General features: G+C 43.5%; 1 protein-coding gene across 2 annotated transcripts in view; it reads right to left on the bottom strand.

The window, feature by feature from the left end:
• The window catches only part of LOC122552567 (L-gulonolactone oxidase), a 68201-nt gene that overhangs the window by 20069 nt on the left and 26951 nt on the right, over positions 1–21181 (bottom strand). For both annotated transcript variants that reach the window (XM_043695267.1, XM_043695268.1), the window contains 5 exons: positions 15809–15910; positions 14396–14521; positions 13553–13647; positions 6146–6236; positions 4431–4616 (listed from right to left, as the gene is read on the bottom strand). In XM_043695267.1, the coding sequence (XP_043551202.1) occupies positions 4431–4616; positions 6146–6236; positions 13553–13647; positions 14396–14521; positions 15809–15910 (600 nt within the window). The remainder of the gene's footprint in view (positions 1–4430; positions 4617–6145; positions 6237–13552; positions 13648–14395; positions 14522–15808; positions 15911–21181) is intronic.

The raw sequence follows: 21181 nt of genomic DNA, 5'->3' as shown, positions 1-21181 counted from the left end.
TTTGGGGCCAGCGACCATAATTCAATTCGTTTTAAAATAGTGATGGAAAAGGATAGATCAGATCTAAAAGTTGAAGTTCTAAATTGGAGGAAGGCTAATTTTGATGGTATTAGGCAAGAACTTTCAAAAGCTGATTGGGGGCAGATGTTTGCAAGTAAAGGGAAGGCTGGAAAATGGGAAGCCTTCAGAAATGAGATAACAAGAATCCAGAGAAAGTATATATTCCTGTCAGGGTGAAAGGGAAGGCTGGTCGGTATAGGGAATGCTGGATGACTAAAGAAATTAAGGGTTTGGTTAAGAAAAAGAAGGAAGCATATGTCAGGTATAGACAGGGTAGATTAAATGAATCCTTAGAAGAGAATAAAGACAGTAGGAGTATACTAAAGAGATAAATTAGAAGGGCAAAAAGGGGATATGAGATAGCTTTGGCAAAAAGAATTAAAGAGGGTCCAAAGGGTTTTTACAAATACATTAAGGACAAAAGGGTAACTAGGGAGAGAATAGGGCCCTTCAAAGATCAGCAAGGTGGCCTTTGTGTGGAGCCGCAGGAAATAGTGCAGATACTAAACAAGTATTTTGCATCAGTATTTACTGTGGAAAAGGACATGGAAGATATAGAATATCGGGAAATAGATGGTGACATGTTGCAAAATGTCCAGATTACAGAGGAGGAAGTGCTGGATGTCTTGAAATGGTTAAAAGTGGATAAATCCCCAGGACCTGATCAGGTGTACCTTAGAACTCTGTGGGAAGCTAGGGATGTGATTGCTGGGCCTCTTACTGAGATATTTGGATCATCAATAGTCACAGGTGAGGTGCCGGAAGACTGGAGGTTGGCTAACATGGTGCCACTGTTTAAGAAGGGTGGTAAGGACAAGCCAGGGAACTATAGGCCAGTGAGCTTGATGCGGTGGTGGAAATTTGTTGGAAGGACTCCTGAGGGACAGTATGTACATGTATTTGGAAAGACAAGAACTGATAAGGGATAGTCAACATGGCTTTGTGCGTGGGAAATTATGTCTCACAAACTTGATTGAGTTTTTTGAAGCAGTATTGAAGAGGATTGAGGAGGGCAGAGCGGTAGATGTGATTTATATGGACTTCAGTAAGGCGTTCGACAAATTTCCCCATGGGAGACTGGTGAGCAAGGATAGAGCTCATGGAATACAGGGAGAACTTGTCATGTGCATACAAAACTGGTTCAAAGGTAGAAGACAAACGATGGTGGTGGAGGGTTGTTTTTCAGACTGGAGGCCTGTGACCAGTGGAGTGCCACAAGGACCGGTGCTGGGTCCACTACTTTTCATCATTTATATAAATTATTTGGATGTGAGCATAAGAGGTATAGATAATAAGTTTGCTGTTGGAGGTATAGTGGACAGCAAAGAAGGTTACCTCAGATTACAATGGGATCTTGATCAGATGGGATCTTGAGAAGTGGCAGATGGAGTTTAATCTAGATAGATGTGAGGTGCTGCATTTTAGGAAAGTAAATCTTAGCAGGACTTTTACACTTAATGGTAAGGTCCTAGGGGGCTTTGCAGAACAAAGAGACCTTGGAGTGCAGGTTCATAGCTCCTTGAAAGTGGAGTCGCAGGTAGATAGGATAGGGAAGGCGGCATTTGGTATGCTTTCCTTTATTGGTCAGAGTATTGAGTACAGGAATTGGGAGGTCATGTTATGGCTGTACAGGATATTGGTTAGGCCACTTTTGGAATATTGTGTGCAATTCTGATCTCCTTCCTATTGGAAAGAAGTTGTGAAACTTGAAAGGGTTCAGAAAAGATTTACAAGGATGTTGCCACGGTTGGAGGAGTTGAACTATAGGGAAGAGGTTGAATAGGCTGGGGCTGTTTTCCATGGAGTGTCACCAGCTGAGGGGTGACCTTATAGAGGTTTACAAAATCATGAGGGGCATGGATAGGATAAATAGGCAAAGTCTTTTTTTGCAGGGTGGGGGCAGGGGGGAGCGGGTGTGTAGGTGGGTGGCAGTAGGAGTCCAGAACTAGAGGGCACAGGTTTACGATGAGTGGGAAACATATAAAAGAGACCTAAGAGGCAACTTTTTCACTCAGAGGGTGGTATGTGTATGGAATGAGTTGCCAGAGGAAGTGGTGGAGGCTGGTACAATTGCAACATTTAAAGGCATTTGGATGGGTATATGAATAGGAAGGGTTTGGAGGGATATGGGCCGGGTGCTGGCAGGTGGGACTAGATTGGGTTGGGATATCTGGTCGGCATGGATGGGTTGTACCGAAGGGTCTGTTTCCATGCTGTACCTCTCTGTGAGTATGTCCCTAAGTTTCGGACTTTTGATTTCAAATTAACCTATTAGATTATAACCTGGTGTTGTGTGACTTCTGACCTTGTCCAATCCAGTCCGACACCTGCACCTCGACATCAACACAACAGACTTGTGAGCAAAGTTAGAACTCATGGAATGAAAGGGACAGTGGTAACATTGGCACAGAATTGGCTGAGTGATTAGAAACAGGGAGTAATGGTTAATGGAACGCTTTTTTAAAACAGGAGGATGGTTTGTGGTGGGGTAATGGGACCCTTACGCTTTTGGATACATATTAAGAATCTGGGCCTTGTTTCTCAGGGAACTGTTTCATATCTTACAGATGGATATGAAATCTGGAAGTTTTTTAAATTGTGAGGAGGACAGTTTAGAATCTGAAAAGGACATTGACAAATTAGTGAATTGGGAATAGGTGACAGGCAAAGTTCAATGTGAAGAAATGTGAGGTGGTACATTTGGTGGGAAGAACACAGACAGAACAGAGGGTGGAGGAGCAGAGAGATCTGGGGGTATATGTGCATAAGCCATGAAAGGTGACAGGCAGGAGGAGAGAGCAGTTAATAAAACATAATATTCTCATTATTTTAATAAGGGCTTTGAGTATGAGAGCTTGTATAAGACACTGAAGCACTGTGTGTGGTTCTGGGTGGCCCACTTTCAGAAAGATGGGAAAGCATTGGGGAGCCTACAGAAGACATGTTTGAGAATGTTATGTTATAAAGAGTTATAATTTTGTTACAGAGAGCCCTCAAACTGTTATGACACGGGGTAAACCCTCCTGCTTAATTTAAACCCAGCAACACGGAAAGATTTTTCCCATGCAGTAACCTGTAAGAATTCAAGTGGCCAAGAAGTATTTAAAGTAAAAACTAACAACTTTATTTCTTAAAGTGTAACAGAATAATTAACTCACAACTATTTACCATTCCTTACTCTAACCTATTACCTTCCCTTCTATAATACTAGTCCGATAAAACTCCCAAACAAGATTTCCAAAACCACCCTTTTTTTCTCAAAACCAGGTAACTTGCCTTCTTCTATTTGGATCTTCCTGTGTCTTATTTTCTTTTTCCTAGGAATTGCTGGGTCACAGGTTACTGATCGAAAAGGTACTTTTTAAGAGAGCTATTTTTTCAAGCAGTCTGTTTACATGCTGGGCTTGGCAGTTCTCCTCCCAACTGTTCAACTTTCCCCAATCTTACACACCCCCCCCCAAAGCATCAAATTGTGTCATTGGCTTTTAAGATTGTCAATGTACTCAATTCAAATTCGATTGGAGTTTGATATTTTACGGGGTATAACTTAAACTGATTGGCTGAATTAGTATTGTGTTTTTATCTCATAGCAACTCGGCAAGTGCTGTTTGTTCTTAATCAAAATGTTACTTTATAAATTCTCCAGCACTCTGTGCTCTTGCCAAGTCCTTCACTCTCTTAAAGGTACACCCATGTCTTTATGTTTTCATGAATGAGGAATGACAGTTCTGAAGAAAGTTTGATGGGGTTGGACTATTTTGTTTAGAAGTGAAAGTTGAGAGGAGATCTGATAGAGATATTCCAAATCACGAGTGGCCAGAACCAAGTAAGTAGGCAGAAAATAGACTGCAGCGGTTCAAGAAGGCAGCTCACCACCATCTTCTTAAGGAAAAGTAGGGACGAGCAACAAATGTCGGCCCAGATAGTGATATCCATATCCCATGAGTGAAGGATAAAAGTTCCCACTTGTGAAAGGATTTGGGATTTTGGGCATAGATTTAAAAGAATTAGTAAAAGAAGCAAAAAAGTGAGATGTGGCAAAAGATTATCAAGCAGCAAGTAGTTCCATCTGGAATGCAGTGCCTGAGGCAGGTTCAATTGAGGCATTATAAAGGGAATTATAGGTTATTTGAAAAAGAACAATGAGCAGGGTTACCCAAGAGAAGGCAGCAAAATACACAACAGGAATTAATCATTTGGAAATCCAGTGCAGATACAACGGACCGAATGCTCACTTCCATGCTGCAGCAGTTCCATGACTTTGTGAGGCCCAATGTTGGGAGTTTGACATTAATATTACCAAACAACACAAGCCTAATCACCTACATACACTCACAACTCCCTCCCAATGATACTGAAAACTAATGTACCTCTGTGAGGGTTTTTGGGAATTGTTGGAGATGAATTCTAAAGGCTGGCACACACTGGATGGTAACATTTAACACCACTCCCAGGGCACCGAGATGCAGACGGACTGCCTGGAATATCTCATGGTTTACGGTGTCAGAACATTCGAGCATATCCCCTGCTGCTGTCAACAACGTTATTGCCACGACCTGAAAGAAGCAGAGCTAAGTTAGCAAGCTCTTTAGCTGTTGGTTACAAAATTGTGAAGGTGTTACAATTGATACAAAAATTGGAAGAGTTTAAAGATTGAGGTGTAAATATCTGAGCAAATGGGACTTGTGTTATGAAGCTAAGCATTGCTGACATCCTGGTGTTCAAGGACAGGAGCACCAAGAGGATCTCTGCATCAACGAGCATTTGCTCTTGAGTCAGAATTACAGTGTCAGAGTTGTTCAGTGGTAGAAAGTCAACTCCTTTCAAATTCACCACGAACTATTCTGTTTAACACATGATGCAATTAAACCAGAGTTATTACCCAATCATAGCGATTGATCTTGAGCATTGCATCATGGTTGTCTTACTGGACTAAAATCTGGAGACAGCAGTTCAAATCCTACTACATCAGCCGTGGAGATTCAGTTCATTCAATATATCTGTAAATTTGTTTATAAAAATACTCATCTTAGTAATTTGAGCATGTAAAAACCGCATTGTCAAATTAAAAACAGCTCCCTGGATCACTGAGACCTTCAGGAAAGGAAATCTGTCCTTACCTGGCCTGGTCTAGATGTGAGTCCAGACCCACATCAATGTATTTAACTCTTAACTGCCCTCTGAAAAGGTCTGTCTGCTTGTTCAGATATCAAGAGCTCGGCCCAACACAATCTTAAGGCCAATTAGGGATGGGCAATAATGGCTGACCTTACCCAGAGATGCCCATATCCCTTGAACAAATAAACAAAAGGTACGTCAATAAGGTGAGGAAAATCCCAGTCATTGAGAGTATCTGGAATCATGTTTCTCCCAAATTAAGGGAGGTGGTTGTGTTGGGATATTGTAACTGGATCAGTAATGTAGAATGCCAGGCTAATGTTCTGGGAAGGTGGGTTTGAATCCCACCATGGCATTTGATGAAATTTATATTCAATTTCAATAAAATATATTAAAAATAGTCTAGTGATGAGGAGGTACCCATTGTCTATTGTTGTAAAATCCAATTGACTTGACTAATCCCCTTTAGAGAAGGAAATCTACCATTTTACCTTGTCTGGCCTACAGGTGACCTCACACCCACAGCAATGCGGCTCACTGTTAGCATTTCAGGATGGGCAATAAATGCTGACCCAGTTGGTGACACCCACATCCCTGAATGAATGAGAAAAACTACCCTCACCACATGCTGAGTCTTCAATTAAACCAGGCTGCATCCCAAAGTGTCATTTGCTGGAGGCAATCTGAATTACATTGAATGAATCAATACTGTATTGAACCAGTTCCACAAACCGGTTCTGATGAAAGCTCTTTGAGCTGAAAGATTAACTGTTTCTCTCCACGCAGACTTACTGTTTGTGGGTTTTTCTAAATTTATTTGAGTCAATTCTAAAGCAGACAGAACCGAGAGTAAATTGCTTTCTGTCTGAACTGACAGCCACATGAGGCACACCCTGGTCTGATTGTTACAATTTAACAACAAACTTCATGTTAAAAAGCAATCTGATTGTTTGAAAGAAGCTAGTACCTGTGTAGCCAGAATGCCATGCTGAATGCCAGTATTGTGGGTGCCAGTTCCAATCACGCCACCAACAGTTACATCAGACACAGCACCGATACTGTAAGAGCAAGATACATCATTAGTGTGACCACAATCTGATTAGATAACATTAGATCTAATTATAGCAAGAGGTCACTGCAGGTCAGAGCCGAGCCTTATGTTGCTTTGATCTTGCAATAGGCCTAGGGTTAGGAAGGATTCAAAGAGGATTAACACACGAAAATAAAATCAGGAAGTGCTGCAGATACTCAGCAACTCCGGCAGTGTCTGCCGAGACAGAAACACAGTTAACGTTTCGAATATGATATAACTCTTCTTTGAAGCTCTAAAGGTTAACTGTTTCTCTCTCTCTCTTTCCACAGATGCCGTCAGACCTGCTGAATTTCTCCAGCAATTTCTGTTTTTAAATTTTTAAATGTACTTTTATTTAAAATGTTACAATTGTTTCCTCTGCTGGGAAAAATCAAGAACAAGGGGGAATCCATCTTGCAATCAGAGGCAGTCCAGGATTGAAAATTAGGAAACACTTCATCACACAGCAGGAAATGAAAACCGAGGACTCTCTTACAAAGACATTGTAGATTCTGGAGATTTCCAGACTGAGAGCAATGGATTTATTTATTAGGTAAAAATATTCAGCGATTCCCACAAAGATAGGTCAATAGAGTTGGGGATCACTTCAGCAATGATCAGACTGAGCAGCTTCAGTGGGTTAATGGTCTTATTCTATCTCCTCTTGAACAGTTTGTCTGGGTCAGTTTACAGTGCTGGAGGCATGTGCGTGCACACACTACACACATGCATACGTGTACACTTACTTACATGCAATCACACACACATACATTCACTCAAACTCACACAAATGCACTTACATTCACACTTCCCATAAAGCTATAGAAACATTATAGTAGAGAAAGAGCCCATTCAGCCCATCATGTCTGGCCAGCTGAATAAATGAACAATACCATAATCCCCTCATACCCGCGGGGGATACATTCCCAGAACTACCATGGAAGCCTGAAACCTCAGATAGTAGCGAACCCATTCATCAGAATGGAAAATTTACCTCCCCAGCAGCCCCAGTCTCTGGTTCTGGAACGTTCTATGTAATATGTTTGGGCCGCAGTAAACCACGGGTAACTGAAACGGTGGAAACCGACTCAATCGTCCTGTACATTCCAATTTCACTTTCTAGTATCTGCTCTGTACCTTTGCAGGTTATACCATTTCTGGTACAGATCTAATCTCCTTTCAGACAAAAGAAAGATTTCCACTTGGGCATCCAAAACTTGACAATGAATTCTAGGTACCCACTGCCCAGTGAGTGAGAAAGAGTTTTCCTCATGTCCCCTTTAACCCCTCCACCAATCACCTGTACCCTTACTAACTGGCCTGTACACTGGGGGAAAACAGATCTCCCCAATCCACCCCGCCCAAGCTTCTCAATAGTTTGTAAACTTTGATTAAGTCTCTTCCGTTTACGAAGTACATTCTCAGACACTCACCGTACACACCAACTGCCCCACTAGGAGAGACAGGGGTGTCATAGTAATGCTAGTGGACTTGTATTCCAAAGACTCAGCTTAATGGGTTCAAATCCAACCGCATCAGCTCAATGTAATTCATGAAATTCATCATCAGTTGTTGTAAAGGTTCAGTGGATTCGTCGATGTTCTTTAGGAATAAGCAAAAAGAAAACGCTGGCTTTGAGAGATGCTCGTATCCCATGGAAGAGTACAATGCACACGAGCCAGTGTTTTCATTCTCAAGGCACCTGGTAGGAAGCAGGAAAATACCTGGCTCGGCCTGGCCACCTTGGGAGGAGCTGCAGGAAACCCTGGCGGGGGTGGGGGCCGGGCAAGTTCACTTCAGCAATCAGGCTGACTAACCTGGGAAAACTTTCAGACAATATGGCAATGGTCTGTTTAAAAGCCTATGTTAATAAAACTAGAATGTTTCATTGTTGAGAGCTCAGGGGTCCATTACTGTGTTGAAACACCTGACCCTTGCTGGATTGACAGCTAGAACTGTCTGCTGCCAGTTTCACAATGTTCATTTGTACAATTTATTTAGATGTTTCAGGTGCTTGCAATTTCAGCTATTGATAGTTGTAGGCATCTGGAATGATTGCTACTTTTATTAGGCTGCTGTAAAAAGAATTTTTTAAAAATGAATAACTGCTCATTCAGTTTTTGTTTGCATATGTTTTTAAGAGTATGATGTTGATTGTGTGATACAGTATATAACAGACAAATGGGCATGGAAAGAATATAAACAAACATGAAAGTGTAGGGACATGAGGGTGGGTGAAGGGCACAATCTGGTATGGGGATTTGGGGTCATGAGAAGGACCTCTTGAAAATATCCTACAAAAGATTGCCTCATGCAGACTAAAGTAAATGACATTTCTGAGGTTCCACGATCCTTAACTCCTTAAAAGCCTGGCCTGACGCAGCATGATTACAAGGGAATAGGCCTCTGCCGATCTCTGCAATGGACACAGTCAGGTTGGGGGTTCTAGGTGAGGGTGTCTGACATGAACACATCTGCGTCTTGAAGACGCACTGCAGAAAATGAGAAGCCCCAGAATGAGGTCAGGATTTCTAGAATGTGGAATTTTTAAACAGCTCCTAAGTCTAGTGAAAAGTCAGATCATCCAGAGGATCACATATTGTTTCTTTACGCAGAATGAAGCGGCATTAAGCAACGCATTGTCAAATCATACAAACGTGTCTCAGACACTCAGCGCAATCCCACTCCCAGCCACTTCCCTCCAACCCCACTGCTGCTCAATCTGCTGAGTTACTGTTGGTGTAATCCTCTCAGCATTTATCTGGAAACATGATGTATTGTGCAGTTACCAAGATTAATCAGGGTCCAGAGATTATTCTGAATCTATTAGTACGCAGCAATCGAAACCTATTACTTCTCGGATCAGATGATATTGAAGCCCTTTGTGTTGTTTTATTAGCTGGGCATTTAAATGGATTGAGCACAGGCACTGCAGTTAGTGAGCTAACTGAGTAAGCTATCATTGAGACTCTTGCACCTTCGCTATCAGACACTGACATCTCTTACTTCCTTCTTCATCTCTCACACGACCTGTTCTCCTGCCCTCACCCTCCAGAAATTATTCCACAAGATAAAGGCAGGGGTTCTGCTCAGTATCTTACTGCAATATCTTTAGTCAGGATAAATCCATTTGGCTATTCTACTGTGGGAGGCATTACAAAATAAAGTCATGTGTGCGCATTTGGACACTGTCATCAAGCGAGAACCTGACTGACCTCCCTCAGCTTACTCTCAGGGCCAGCTATTGCAGGAAATAGCAGTAGGAGGCCATTCAGCCTTTTGTGTCTGCTATACCATTCGATATGATCATGGCTGATCATCCAACTCAGACCTTGTTCCTGCTTTCTCCCGACACTTTCTGATCCCTTCAGTCCCAGGGACACTAACTAACTCCTTCCTGAAAACTCTCAGTGTTTCAGCCTCAATCATTTTCCTGCAGCGGAGAGTTCCACAGGCTCCCCCCTCTCTGGGTGAAGACATTTCTCCTCATCTCAGTCCAAATGGCACACCCTGTACCCTTAGACAGTGACCATCTGTGTTCCATGAATCGCTCACTCTGCAACCAGGCAAGAGAGTGCACCTCCCTCCCATTGAGGCTCAGGGCTGATTCTGTTCATTATGGGAAACGATGCTGTCAGCGTCTGTTTGACCCTGTCATCTGGGTGGGGCGGGGGTGGCTGCGAGTCTCACCTTCGGCGGGGAGAGAGTTCAAACTGCGAGATTTCTCTGACAGCAATGAAACTGTCACACATAAAATCCTCATGGGGATGGAAGCTTTAAAACCTTTTTCACCCTCACTCAGCCATCTCGGTCTCCCAGCCTGTGGTCAAATCTAATTGGATAGATTTCTGGAGATGTCACATGACTTTGTGCCTCTTGTCCCTCAGAGTGAGGGACAAGAGATTGAAATGAAAGTGAACCCACTTCCCCCCAACCCTGCACCCCGCCTACATATCCACCACCCAGCTATTGATCACACATCTCCCTGGTGGAATAACCTTTGACTCTCTTGGAAGGTTGGCATCTGGATTTTTTGTTGTGATGCCCCAGTGCCCAGGAGAGGGAGTGAGTGATTGGACCCAAATTCATGGTATGCTTCCTGCTCCCGCTCTGTTGGGGCAGGGTCTATTAACCTGGTTTACCCCTTCCTTGGGGGTGGGGTAGGTGTTGGGCACACAGACCAGAGGTAGCATCTGATAGGCTTCAAGTGGTGAGGGTGGAAGGAGAGTTCTGGAGGAGACTAGTGGCAATGGGCAGTGGGATTGATTGGCTTGGCACAGAGACTTTGGGCAAGTGATGGGGACGGGTAATCAGGTTGGTTGGCAGTTGCCCCCAGTATTGAATGTTGATCCAAGATTTCTGCATGTTAAGGTGGGGAATGCTGTCTGAACTCTCAGGCTCCTGTTAAGGACACCCAGTGCCAGATTGTCTATTGGTGTTGGGAGTGCAGGTAGCACAGAGTGCAATATACTTGGTTTAAACTGATTTTGCAGGAGGACCCTGCCTTATTGCCCTTTCTTCACATAATCAAAAAGACCTACCAATCAGATACAATCCCTGGCTGTTAACACGGGGCTTTGACAGAATATGGGGATAGTACAGTCCCAGTGTACAATGAATGGCAATCACAGATCTCCCAACAAAGCGCAGCATGTATAGTCAGGGAGTCCACTGAAATATTACCAACATAACCTCAGAGTAAATCACAGACTCCCACCCCCTTCACAAACTCCTGAGAAAAGCAGCACTCGGTTGTAAGGCGATTTGTTTTGCCAAAAGGAAATTTGCCAAAGCTTGTTGTTAAATAACTCATGATGTTGTTCAGCTCATGCAGCAAGCTGAGGATAAAATATTAACCATTATTTGATGCTGTGATACATTGTTTGCTGCTGATGGAAGCATTTTGTTGCTGGCTGTGATAATTAATTTGCAATTTTTCACCGGGGCTGTCATTGAGGCATGTTAAACTGGGTTTTAATCATTCAGATCAGTGTACAACGCACATTGCTCAAATTCACTGAACCATACATTCCTGTTGTAGTCAGTCAATCAATCAGTCAGCAAGATCTCGGTATAACAGATCTACAAGCATTTTATACGTTACTAATCACGGTAATGTGTAACGTTGAAGCTAGATGACACAGTTGTTTGCACACAGACCTCTCACCTCTGGAATGGGGGTCTAAACGTTCACTCCCACCTACCCCTCCTCCCCACACTCCATGTGGATGATTCATTCTGATAGTTAGAAATGTGAGTCCAAGTTTGACACTCTCTCAGATCCAGTTATTAAACTTACACCTTACAAATGAACAAGCAACTCTCACTGGAGTTAGCAATGACTTTGATGAAGGCATACTGAGATATATATATATATATATATATATATATATACGAATATTTATAAAAATTAGTAATTGCAGGTCAGAGATTGAAGACAAAAATTGAGACAGAGTCGTGCCAGACTTCAGCAACTTGACTACAATAAGGTGCATGGTCCTCTGCTTTGGATCTGAGTGAGAACCAAATTGCAGTCCTTGCTGACCACAAGCTGTGGGGTAGCAGCAAGCTCAAAGTGTACACAGGTTATAGGATCCTTACAGTGTGGGAGCAGGCAGTTTAGCCCATCAGGTCTACACCAACCCTCTGAAGAGCATCCCACCCAGAACCACCTCACACCTGCAACCCAGTATTTCCCATGGCTAATCTACCTAGCCTGCACATCCCTGGACACTACAAGGCAATTTCGCATAGCCAATCCACCTAATCTGCATGTTTTTGGAGTGTGGAAGGAAGCCAGAGCACCCGGAGGAAATCCACGCCAACACAGGGAGAATGTGTGTGGAGAGTTTGCACAGTCGCCTGAAAATGAAATTGAACCCAGGTTCCTGAAGTGAAAGATAGCAGCGCTAACCACTGAGCCCACCGCGTCACCCAAACTTATTACATACTAGAGGGTGTGAAAAAGAGGTTAGCAAACACATTACTGGGATGTTGGCCTTTATGTGAAGGGAGCTGGAATGGACAGATGAAATTTTGACATTCAACAAATTTGTGGCTAAATCTCTCTCCACTCACCCAGCCAGGGGAACTCTGGGCACCACCACTCAGGAAGGAAACGTTGACCTTGGGAAGGCTGCAGAACCGAGTGAGACTTGGAACTAAAAGGCTTGAACTGATGTATTGATTTATCCATTTTTACAGAATTTGCTGACTGGCACATCCCATGGTCCAGGATTACGTGTTGAGGGAGGCAGTGGGGAAACACTACTGTCTGAGATCTTCCTGCTGAAAGTACATGGAGGGGCTGTTTACCTTCCCAGTGTCTCAAATGCATGTAAAATATGGTCTGATTCAAGTAAGAGATGCCTTTGGTTTCTGGCATACTGTCAAACTCCAATGTTGGTTTCCGTGATAAGCTACTGAACATAACTAAACTGCATTTGTGACTATGTCTATATATGCACAAAGATATCTTTGATTAACTTATATTTTGAAATTTTAAAAAATGCAGCAGGAAGCCATTTGGCCTATTGTGTCTACATTTGTCAGCACAAATCTCATTTTCCAGCTCTCTGTCCGATAGCCTTGGAGAACAAGTGAATATCTAAATACTGCTAAACTATTGCAAGAGTTTCTAACTCAACCTTTTCTTTCAGATAATGAGTTCCCACCGCCCTCTGGGTGAAAAATTTTTACTCAATTCTTATCTTAGCCTTCCGCCTCTAACTTACGATCTCTACCCTCTGGTTACTGACACCACTACTGGTTAAAAAAAAGTGCCTTCTATCCACCCTCTCCATGTCTCTCAATCTTACAAACCACTAACAGTTACCCTCACAAGCTTTACTGCTCCAAGGAACCCAGCCCCAGCTTATCCGATCTTTCCTCATTGTTCAGACATGAATTGCAAGGACAGGATTCAGGCACCTTGGCTGGCAGTATCTGGCCTTTCTAAGGCTGGGGACTAGTGTGATTCCAGATGAAGGGCTTCTGCCTGAAATGTCGATTTTCTTGCTCCTCTGATGCTGCCTGACCTGCTGTGCATTTCAAACACCACTCTGATCTTGACTCTGATATCCAGCATCTGCAGTCCTCCCTTTCACCTGATTCAGAGTAAATGCCCAAGTTAAATTCTACCTTCACAAAGCTCTTAGTCTCTCTGCTATAATCTCCTCCCAGTCAGAGACAGCAGGTACAGCTGTGAGATGGCGGGGGTCGGGGGAGGAAAGGGGGGGTGGGGAGGTTTAGTGGCAGGGCGATCCTCTGTGTGGGAAACAACTCCCCGGTTCAGTCACTCACTTGGACAGAGCCAATCCCAGCTTGGCTAATTCTTCATTCAAATCAGCCAACACCATCCCTGCCTCGACCATCACCTGCTTTTTCTTTGTATCCACCTGTGGAAGAAGAATATAGAAAGAACATTCTAGAACCAGAGGTCACTGTTTTAAAATATTTAAGACAAAGAGGGGGTGAAATTTCTTCTCTCGGACGGTCATGCGTCTTTGGAACTTGGTTTGTAAACAGGGGTCCTTGAATCTTTTTAAGGCAAAGATTAAAAGATATTTGTTCTGCAAGGGGCAGAAAGATTGACTCTTCACTGCCCTTTCCATGACCAAGAAATTCACTCAGTGCAGGGGCAATTATGGGTGGACGGTAAATCCTGGTCTTGCCAGTGATTCCCACATCCCAAGGAATAGCAAGTAAAATAAAATGGTAACCTCTTCTCCATGTCTATCTAATTGAACTCTTCCATAACCCTAAAGATCTCTAACACATCTCGTAGCTTTCTAATCTACTTCCATTGTAACTACGCATTTTTGATGTCTGTATCTATTGTACTGAATCTAATTTCACCTTCTCCAGTGCCTGTTTCCTCACTGGAAGGATAGAGCAGTGGACTAATCTCCAAGTGTCAAATGGACAATAGTGGTCATGTTTGATGCTTTTAGCTGGCACAATGAGGTTCCATGTTTGGACTATGTAACATTGAGGTGTGAGTTAGTTCCCAGCAGAGTTCCTCCTCAATCACATTGAATTCATCAGAGCTTTCTAACCTGAATGGACACTGGGAGAAACTCTCCTGGGGCAAGCCAGCTGGGGAAAGCAATGGATTTTGTTTCAAACATGTAGCGTGAATGTTACCTGGAGAAGCCGGTTAAGCTTGTTGAGCCTGATGAGGTAATCATCAGTACACGCAATGTCAGAGGGTGAATGTCCACAGCCCACGATCTTCACTCGCTTATTGCGCTGTTTGGCAAGCTCTAGAACCTACAGAATGAGGAACATTTAATAACAAATCTGAGAGTATCTGCTTTCAGCCAATTTGAGAAACTTACTGCCGTTTTTTAGCATTTGGATTTTAAACTAGTGGCATATGGGTGTTGATCTATTTTTGTGAAAAGGTTAATTTTTCTGGAACTTTGGTTTGAAACCAGTATGCAACTCCTGGTGTGTTCATGGAAGTTTGGTTATGTCATGGAAGTTTATAACAGGAGAGAGAAAACATTGAAAGACATTATCTTGCTTTTGGTTTTAGAATCTTCAAAGATTGCTTTTCAAAAAACTCAGAGGTTTGAAAGCTTTTTGGACAATTTGAAGACAATATGACTGGAGTCAGTCACAAATATAATCTCTGAGAAAAAGGAGATTATTCAAAGCAGTTAAGGGAATAAGTTACCTCAGTGAAAGTGTGTAGTTTGTGTATCTTCCAATCCAGGATTGGTTGGGTAGTCATCTGCAAATTACTAAATAAACTAAGAATGTCTAAGGCTGTTGGTTCTGTGATGATTCAAGGTTAAAAAAAAAGAGTTACAGTTCATGACAGGAACTGAGCAGCAGTGAAATTAAACCCATAGATCGAACAGTGAAAGTTCCTCTGGATTTTGATTAATGAGAATGTGATGAATTTGGAAATAGATAAGATTTTGTTTTGTTGTATGCTTTGAAGTTCCAATTCTTTTTTAAGATAGCTTCATTTGGTTTATTTTGTTTTTGGTTCTTTTTGTGTAACAAACCCCTGTTTTATTATTAAAACCAAAACCATAATCTTAGTTCGTGTTTTAATAAAAGATCACAATGCTAAATTATAAAAAAAATCTATCAATCTAGATTTAATTTTAGATCTGACTTGTCCAACAGTAACTTCAGCTGGAATCATAACCCTAATTTTCCAAGCTATCCTTTATATCTCTGTTCTCCCGTGCATATCTCCTGCATCTTGCTGTGTTCCAGTGTGAAAATCCTGCACCTCTCATTTCCTCAGTGTGTATACTGTATTCAGTATCTTCTGTTCTCCTGGATTGTGAAGTACTTTGAAACATTCTGAGAACGTGACAGGTGTTAAACAAACTCGGAACCCTATCTCTAATGACTCACTGTTCTTAGTTGTGTATCCATGAGCTAATAGTGACAGTTCTGCATCCTCTCACTGCAGCCTTGCAGAATGTGGGTTGGCTTTTGGTTAAAGAACTCCCTGGCCCATCATGATGTATCTGGAGGACAGCAGGCGATGAGCTGGAGTGGGGGCTGAATGTGTGAGTGGATTCTGTTCCTCACCTGTCGGACTTCCTCCACGGAGGCTGGTTCAAAGTAGAACTCTGGCTTGCAGCTGTAGGTGTTGGCCCAGTTTTGGAACTGATATCCCACAGTCCCTTGAATCTGAATGAATGAGAAACAGAGGGAGAGTTAGAGAACTGGGAAGGTGGGGATTGGTGGGGGGGGAGGGGGGGTAGGGGGAGGGGGTTGCATTTGGAGGTGAGAGTTAGAGACCTATATTAAATGGGTGCCATGATTTTTAAACAACTTTAGACTTTCACCCACATAGAATGCTTTCTATGATGTATCAGTATCTCTGGATGCATCAGAAACAATTACAGAAGTTACTGGAAAGGCTCAGCAGGTCTGGCAGCATCTGTGAAGAGAAATCAAGGGTAACATTTCAGGGCCGGTGACCCTTGCTCAGCATTCTGAAGGGTCACCAGACTCAAAACGTTAACCTTGATTTCTATTCACAGATGCTGCCCGACCTGCTGAGCTTTCCTGGCAACCTCTGAGATTGTTTCTGATTTACAGCATCCACAGTTGTTTTGGTTTCTATCTGGATGCATCTTGTCTTGGTAAGGGAACTTCTCTGCCCAGGACTGTAAGAAAAATAGAGTGTTGTGAATACAGCCCAGGTGATTATAGAAACCAACTTTTCATCCATTGCCACCATCTATATTCCTTGCTGCCTCGGGAAGGCAGTCAACATCAAAGACCCCTCCCACCGCAGTTATAATCTCTACCAACCTCTGTCATCAGGCAGAAGACACAAAAGCTTAAACACACGTACCAACAGATTCAAGAACAGCTTCTTCCCCACTGGTATTAGATTGCTGAATGAACGTCAAATTTCAAACCTAATGTTGATCTTGTACCTTTTTTTTGCACCTTCTCTGCATCTGTAACATTGAATTCCTTGCTCTGTTCTATCACCCTATATGATCTTTGTATGGTCTGCTTGTACTGCAGACAAAGCAATTTTTCCACTGTACTTACACACATGTGACAATAGTTAGTCAAATCGAACAGTGACCCCGCATTCTAGATTTTCCCACAAGAAGAACATCTTTTACACATCCACCCAATCAAGTCCACTCAGGATCTTATATGCTTCAATCAAGCATATGCTCTTGATGCTTTTTAATGTGGAATATGCTTTTTAAAAGATTGCTGTCAGATCTTTACATGTAATGGGGGATCTTCTACAAAAGATAAGCAGCTCTAGCAGTGCAGTGACCCCTCAGTACTGTGTGGGAGACTGGTCAGCTGCAGTGAGATGTGCCTTTGTAAGGAAGGGCTGGAGAGCATGGATGTGGTTTCTGTTCAGATTTGTCCTGAGCATCTCAATGTGTGGGACTGTGTACTCCAGGGGCTATTTGGTTCGGGGGGGGGCTGGGGCGTGTGCCAAGTCTTGGGAGGAGCGTATCAGTAAAGTGAGGCAGAAACTGGGCAGATGGAAGCTACGGTCGCTCTCCATCGCGGGAAAAAACCAGGTCATCAGGTGTGAGGCACTGCCATTGCTATTATACGTGGCACAGGTCCAGCCTATTCCCAGAACCTGTGCCGCTGCAATCACCTGGGCCATCTTCCAGTTTATATGGAGGTCAAAGATGGACCGGGTCTGAAGGGACTCGCTGTACAAAGATCTGGGCAACGGGGGAAAAAATACACGCAATGCCACCCTCACTCTGATGGCCACCTTTGTGTGTGGCTGCATCAAGCTGTGCGTGGATCCCCGGTACACAAACACCAAGTGTCACTATGTACTGAGGTTCTACCTGTCCCCGGTGTTGCGAAGGATGGGCCTGGCCTCGCTGCCGCGGAACGCTCCGAGTAGTTGGACCGTTCGGTATCACCTGTCCTTCGTGGAGAAGTTTATGAAGAAAAACACCTTTGACCACAAGTCCATCAGGAAGTGGTCAGCACGTAGTGTCCTTGAGACCCTTCGGGAAAAGGAGAGGGCGGATCCTATCGAGCGGTTCCCTGAGCAGACTGTCAAAGCCATTTGGCAGAATGCCTCATCACCAGAACTTTCCAACAAGCACCAAGACATGGCTTGGCTGGTGGTGAGAAGGGCTCTTCCTGTGAGATCCTTTATGCACGCCCGGACTCTCAGCCGCACCGCACGCTGCCCTCGAAGCGGCTGCAGGGGGGACGAGACTGTCACACACCTCCTTCTGGAATGTGCCTATGCCGAAGAAGTCTGGAGAGGAATGCAGTGATGTTTGTCGAGGTTCGTCCCGAGCAGCGCCATGACGCGGGACTCCGTGCTCTACGGCCTGTTCCCTGGGACGCACACCGAGACGAACATCAACTGTGCCTGGAGGATCATCAACTCGGTGAGGACACTCTCTGGGCCGTCCGAAACCTGCTGATCTTCCAGCTGAAGGAGTTGACCCCGACTGAGTGTTGCAGACTGGCACATTCCAAGGTCCAGGACTACGTGTTGAGGGACGTGCTGAAGCTTGGGGCAGCTGCCGCCAAGGCGCGGTGGGGAAAGACCACCGTGTAACATCTGCCTGCCTAAAGAAGAACAGGGGGCCCGCGCAGTCATTTGGGCTCTGCTGACGCCTCAGCTAGGAATGTAATCGTACAGACCTGTAAATAGGAATGATTACTCTGTTTTCGGTATGCAAACAAATGGAATGTTTACATATGTATGGCATGTCCAGTTGTACAGATCATCAAAGTATTTTATGAATTAAGTATATTTTTGAAATAAAAAAAAGTGTACTCCAGGGGCTGTGCCCTGGGTTGGACACACACACACACCCTCTCTCTCTCTCTCTCTCTCTCTTTCTCTCTCTCTCTGTGCCTGCCTGCCTGCTTGGGGGGCTCTCTGTGGTGGGCTAGACCCTTTTTGGTCTACCTAAAGTTAGCTGCTCTTCCAGTCCTCCCTGCTTCAGTGTTGCAGACTGGCACACCCTCCATGTCAAGAACCCAGGGGCATCCTCAACCTGGGAGCAGCTGCAATGGAGGTAGGCAGTGTGGTTAAGTGCTATCATTAAGGGGCACAGTGAGGGGCTAGAAACTGCAGAACCCTTGGGCTGTGTACTTTTTAAAGAAGGGACATTGTGATCAAGACTACTCCAAATGTACTGAGGCACCTCACACGAAGAAAAGACACTTACTGCACTTTCTGCAAGTTCCAACTTGAAAAATTTTACCCTCTGACTGTTTACTTGATAAGGAATGAATTTTGTAAATATTACAGTTGTATTGAATGGAATACGCTGCATGGGGACAGGTTGAGTTTTATTGCAAATCCAGCAATATTCAAATTGAAAATATTTTGTAACTCTTCTTTCCACAAATTTTATGAATAAAGCACATTTTCTGAAAAAAAAGTCATTGTTTGGCTCAGGGTGGGATTTAAATCTGTTTTTGAATTTTGCTCACTTAGCCACAGCTACCTTCTGGAAAACACCAGGCCTGGTTAAAAACTGAACCACGGATTCTGAGGGCCAGAAATCTTCTTCATAATTAAGCACAGAGCAAAACCAGGAAGCACACTCGGTTCCTCAGACAGTCAGCCCTCTGTAGGAATCAGTCTGAAGGTTAGGTGGCTGTGATCGAAAGAATTCATAGTCTCGGTGGGAGGAAGAAGCAGACGAGGAGCAGGTAACTTACTCTATAAATCAGACTGCGGGAATAAATGAAGCTTGGGATGAGTAATTAAACAATGGAAGGTTTCCACTGAGAGAGCTGCTCATTTTACTGTGGCAACTTCAGATTTCTTCGTCCAAATTGAAAAAGGAAGACAGCGCCCAGAGGCTGCTACACATGTGAGAGGAAGCAACTTCATTTCATGAAGTAACTGAGTTCAGTTTAAATATTCAAACCCACATTGTGCACATAATGTGAAGGACAGTAGAATCTTTCAAACAGGAGATTAAGAAGTTAATTTTTAATGTTGTCCTTCACAACATGAAGGATTTTAACCTTTGGGAAAAATTCACAGACACACCCAGAATAGGGAGAGAATAGGATTAGATACAGAGTAAAGCTTTCTCTACACTGTCTCCATTAAGTCCTCCCAGGACAGGGACAGCATGGGGTTAGATACAGAGTAAAAATGCCTCTGTATTGTCCCCTTTAAGCCCTCCAGGACAGATATAGCAAAACAAACTATTGATTCATTATAGTGATGCTGCCATCCTCTGTACAAATTGGAGACTTAAGACACGAAGTGAATATATTTCAATGTAACCTGTGATAGAGGGTGTTATTCTCTCAATGATTATAAATTCATTCTTTCTAAACATTTGATCACTGTTAAAACCACAAGCAATGAGTGATAAATTGATCTGATATAATATCGCAATCATAGTCTGGACTAAATGACTGAGAGAGTGATTCATCCATTCCTATCTCTACTCTCAAGCTAATTGTTTCAAACAGTCCTGCAGAAGGGACTCCGGAGCCGAACAGACTGTGAGGAAGGGGCATTTTTCACTCTGAACCCAGGTCATCGAAACCTGAGGTTTACACAATCAGCCTTGAATAGAACTAATTCAGTGAGTCACACTGGACAGGCAACAGTGGACTTTCAGGGCATTTGAGAATGTTTCAAGGTTTGTCAATTAGCTCAGCAGCGCTGACGCGGTTACTGTCAGGAAGGGACTGAGTGAAATCTGACAAGAGATCTCTCCCAGGGATCAGTACGGGGACGCAGGGCAAGCTGCTTACTTTCAAAACATCTTTTTCTTTCTGGCAAGGAGAAACTTCAAATGGTTTGCCCTGGTGTTGCAGTGAGCACGGACTGAGTTGAACAGAATACACTGGTATTCATTGGAGTTTAGAACAACGAAAGGTGATGGCCTTAAAATGTATAAAATTCTTCAAGGGCTTGACAGGAGGGTCCAAAATAGGCTCGGGACCAGGATATGAGGCTGGTTGTTTAGGACAGAGGTGAGGAGAAATTCTTCTCTCTCAGGAATCTTTGGAATTCTGTGTCCCAGTGAACCTCCCATAGTCAGTAGGATCCCCACGGTGACCATTGAGAGAATGAAGGAGTAATAGAGATGGAGTGGAAGTTGGGGTGGAACTGGAGACAACCGTGTTCCCACTGACAGCTGGAATCACCTCCTCCAGCCCCTTTTTCAACTTTTCAGATTTACGCCTCAATTAAACACACCCAACACTTTCTAAAAGGGAACGATCATAACAGAATGAACTCCGAAATGATCCAACTCCCTGATAAAAGCCGAAAGAATTGCGGATGCTGGAAATCAGAAACAAAAACAGAAATTGCTGGAAAAGCTCAACAGCAGCTGGGGAGAGAAATCAGAGTTAACGTTTCCGGTTGAGTGACCATTCGTGAATTAGATTGCACTGCTTGTCGTTCCCATCTACAAACTCCCTGTCTATTCTCTCTCTCTGTAACAT

Source organism: Chiloscyllium plagiosum, chromosome 9 (assembly GCF_004010195.1).
Source record: "Chiloscyllium plagiosum isolate BGI_BamShark_2017 chromosome 9, ASM401019v2, whole genome shotgun sequence".
Classification (NCBI taxonomy): Eukaryota; Metazoa; Chordata; class Chondrichthyes; order Orectolobiformes; family Hemiscylliidae; genus Chiloscyllium; species Chiloscyllium plagiosum.
The sequence above is the reverse complement of the archived record's forward strand: the minus strand, read 5'-3'. Positions and strand labels throughout refer to the sequence as shown.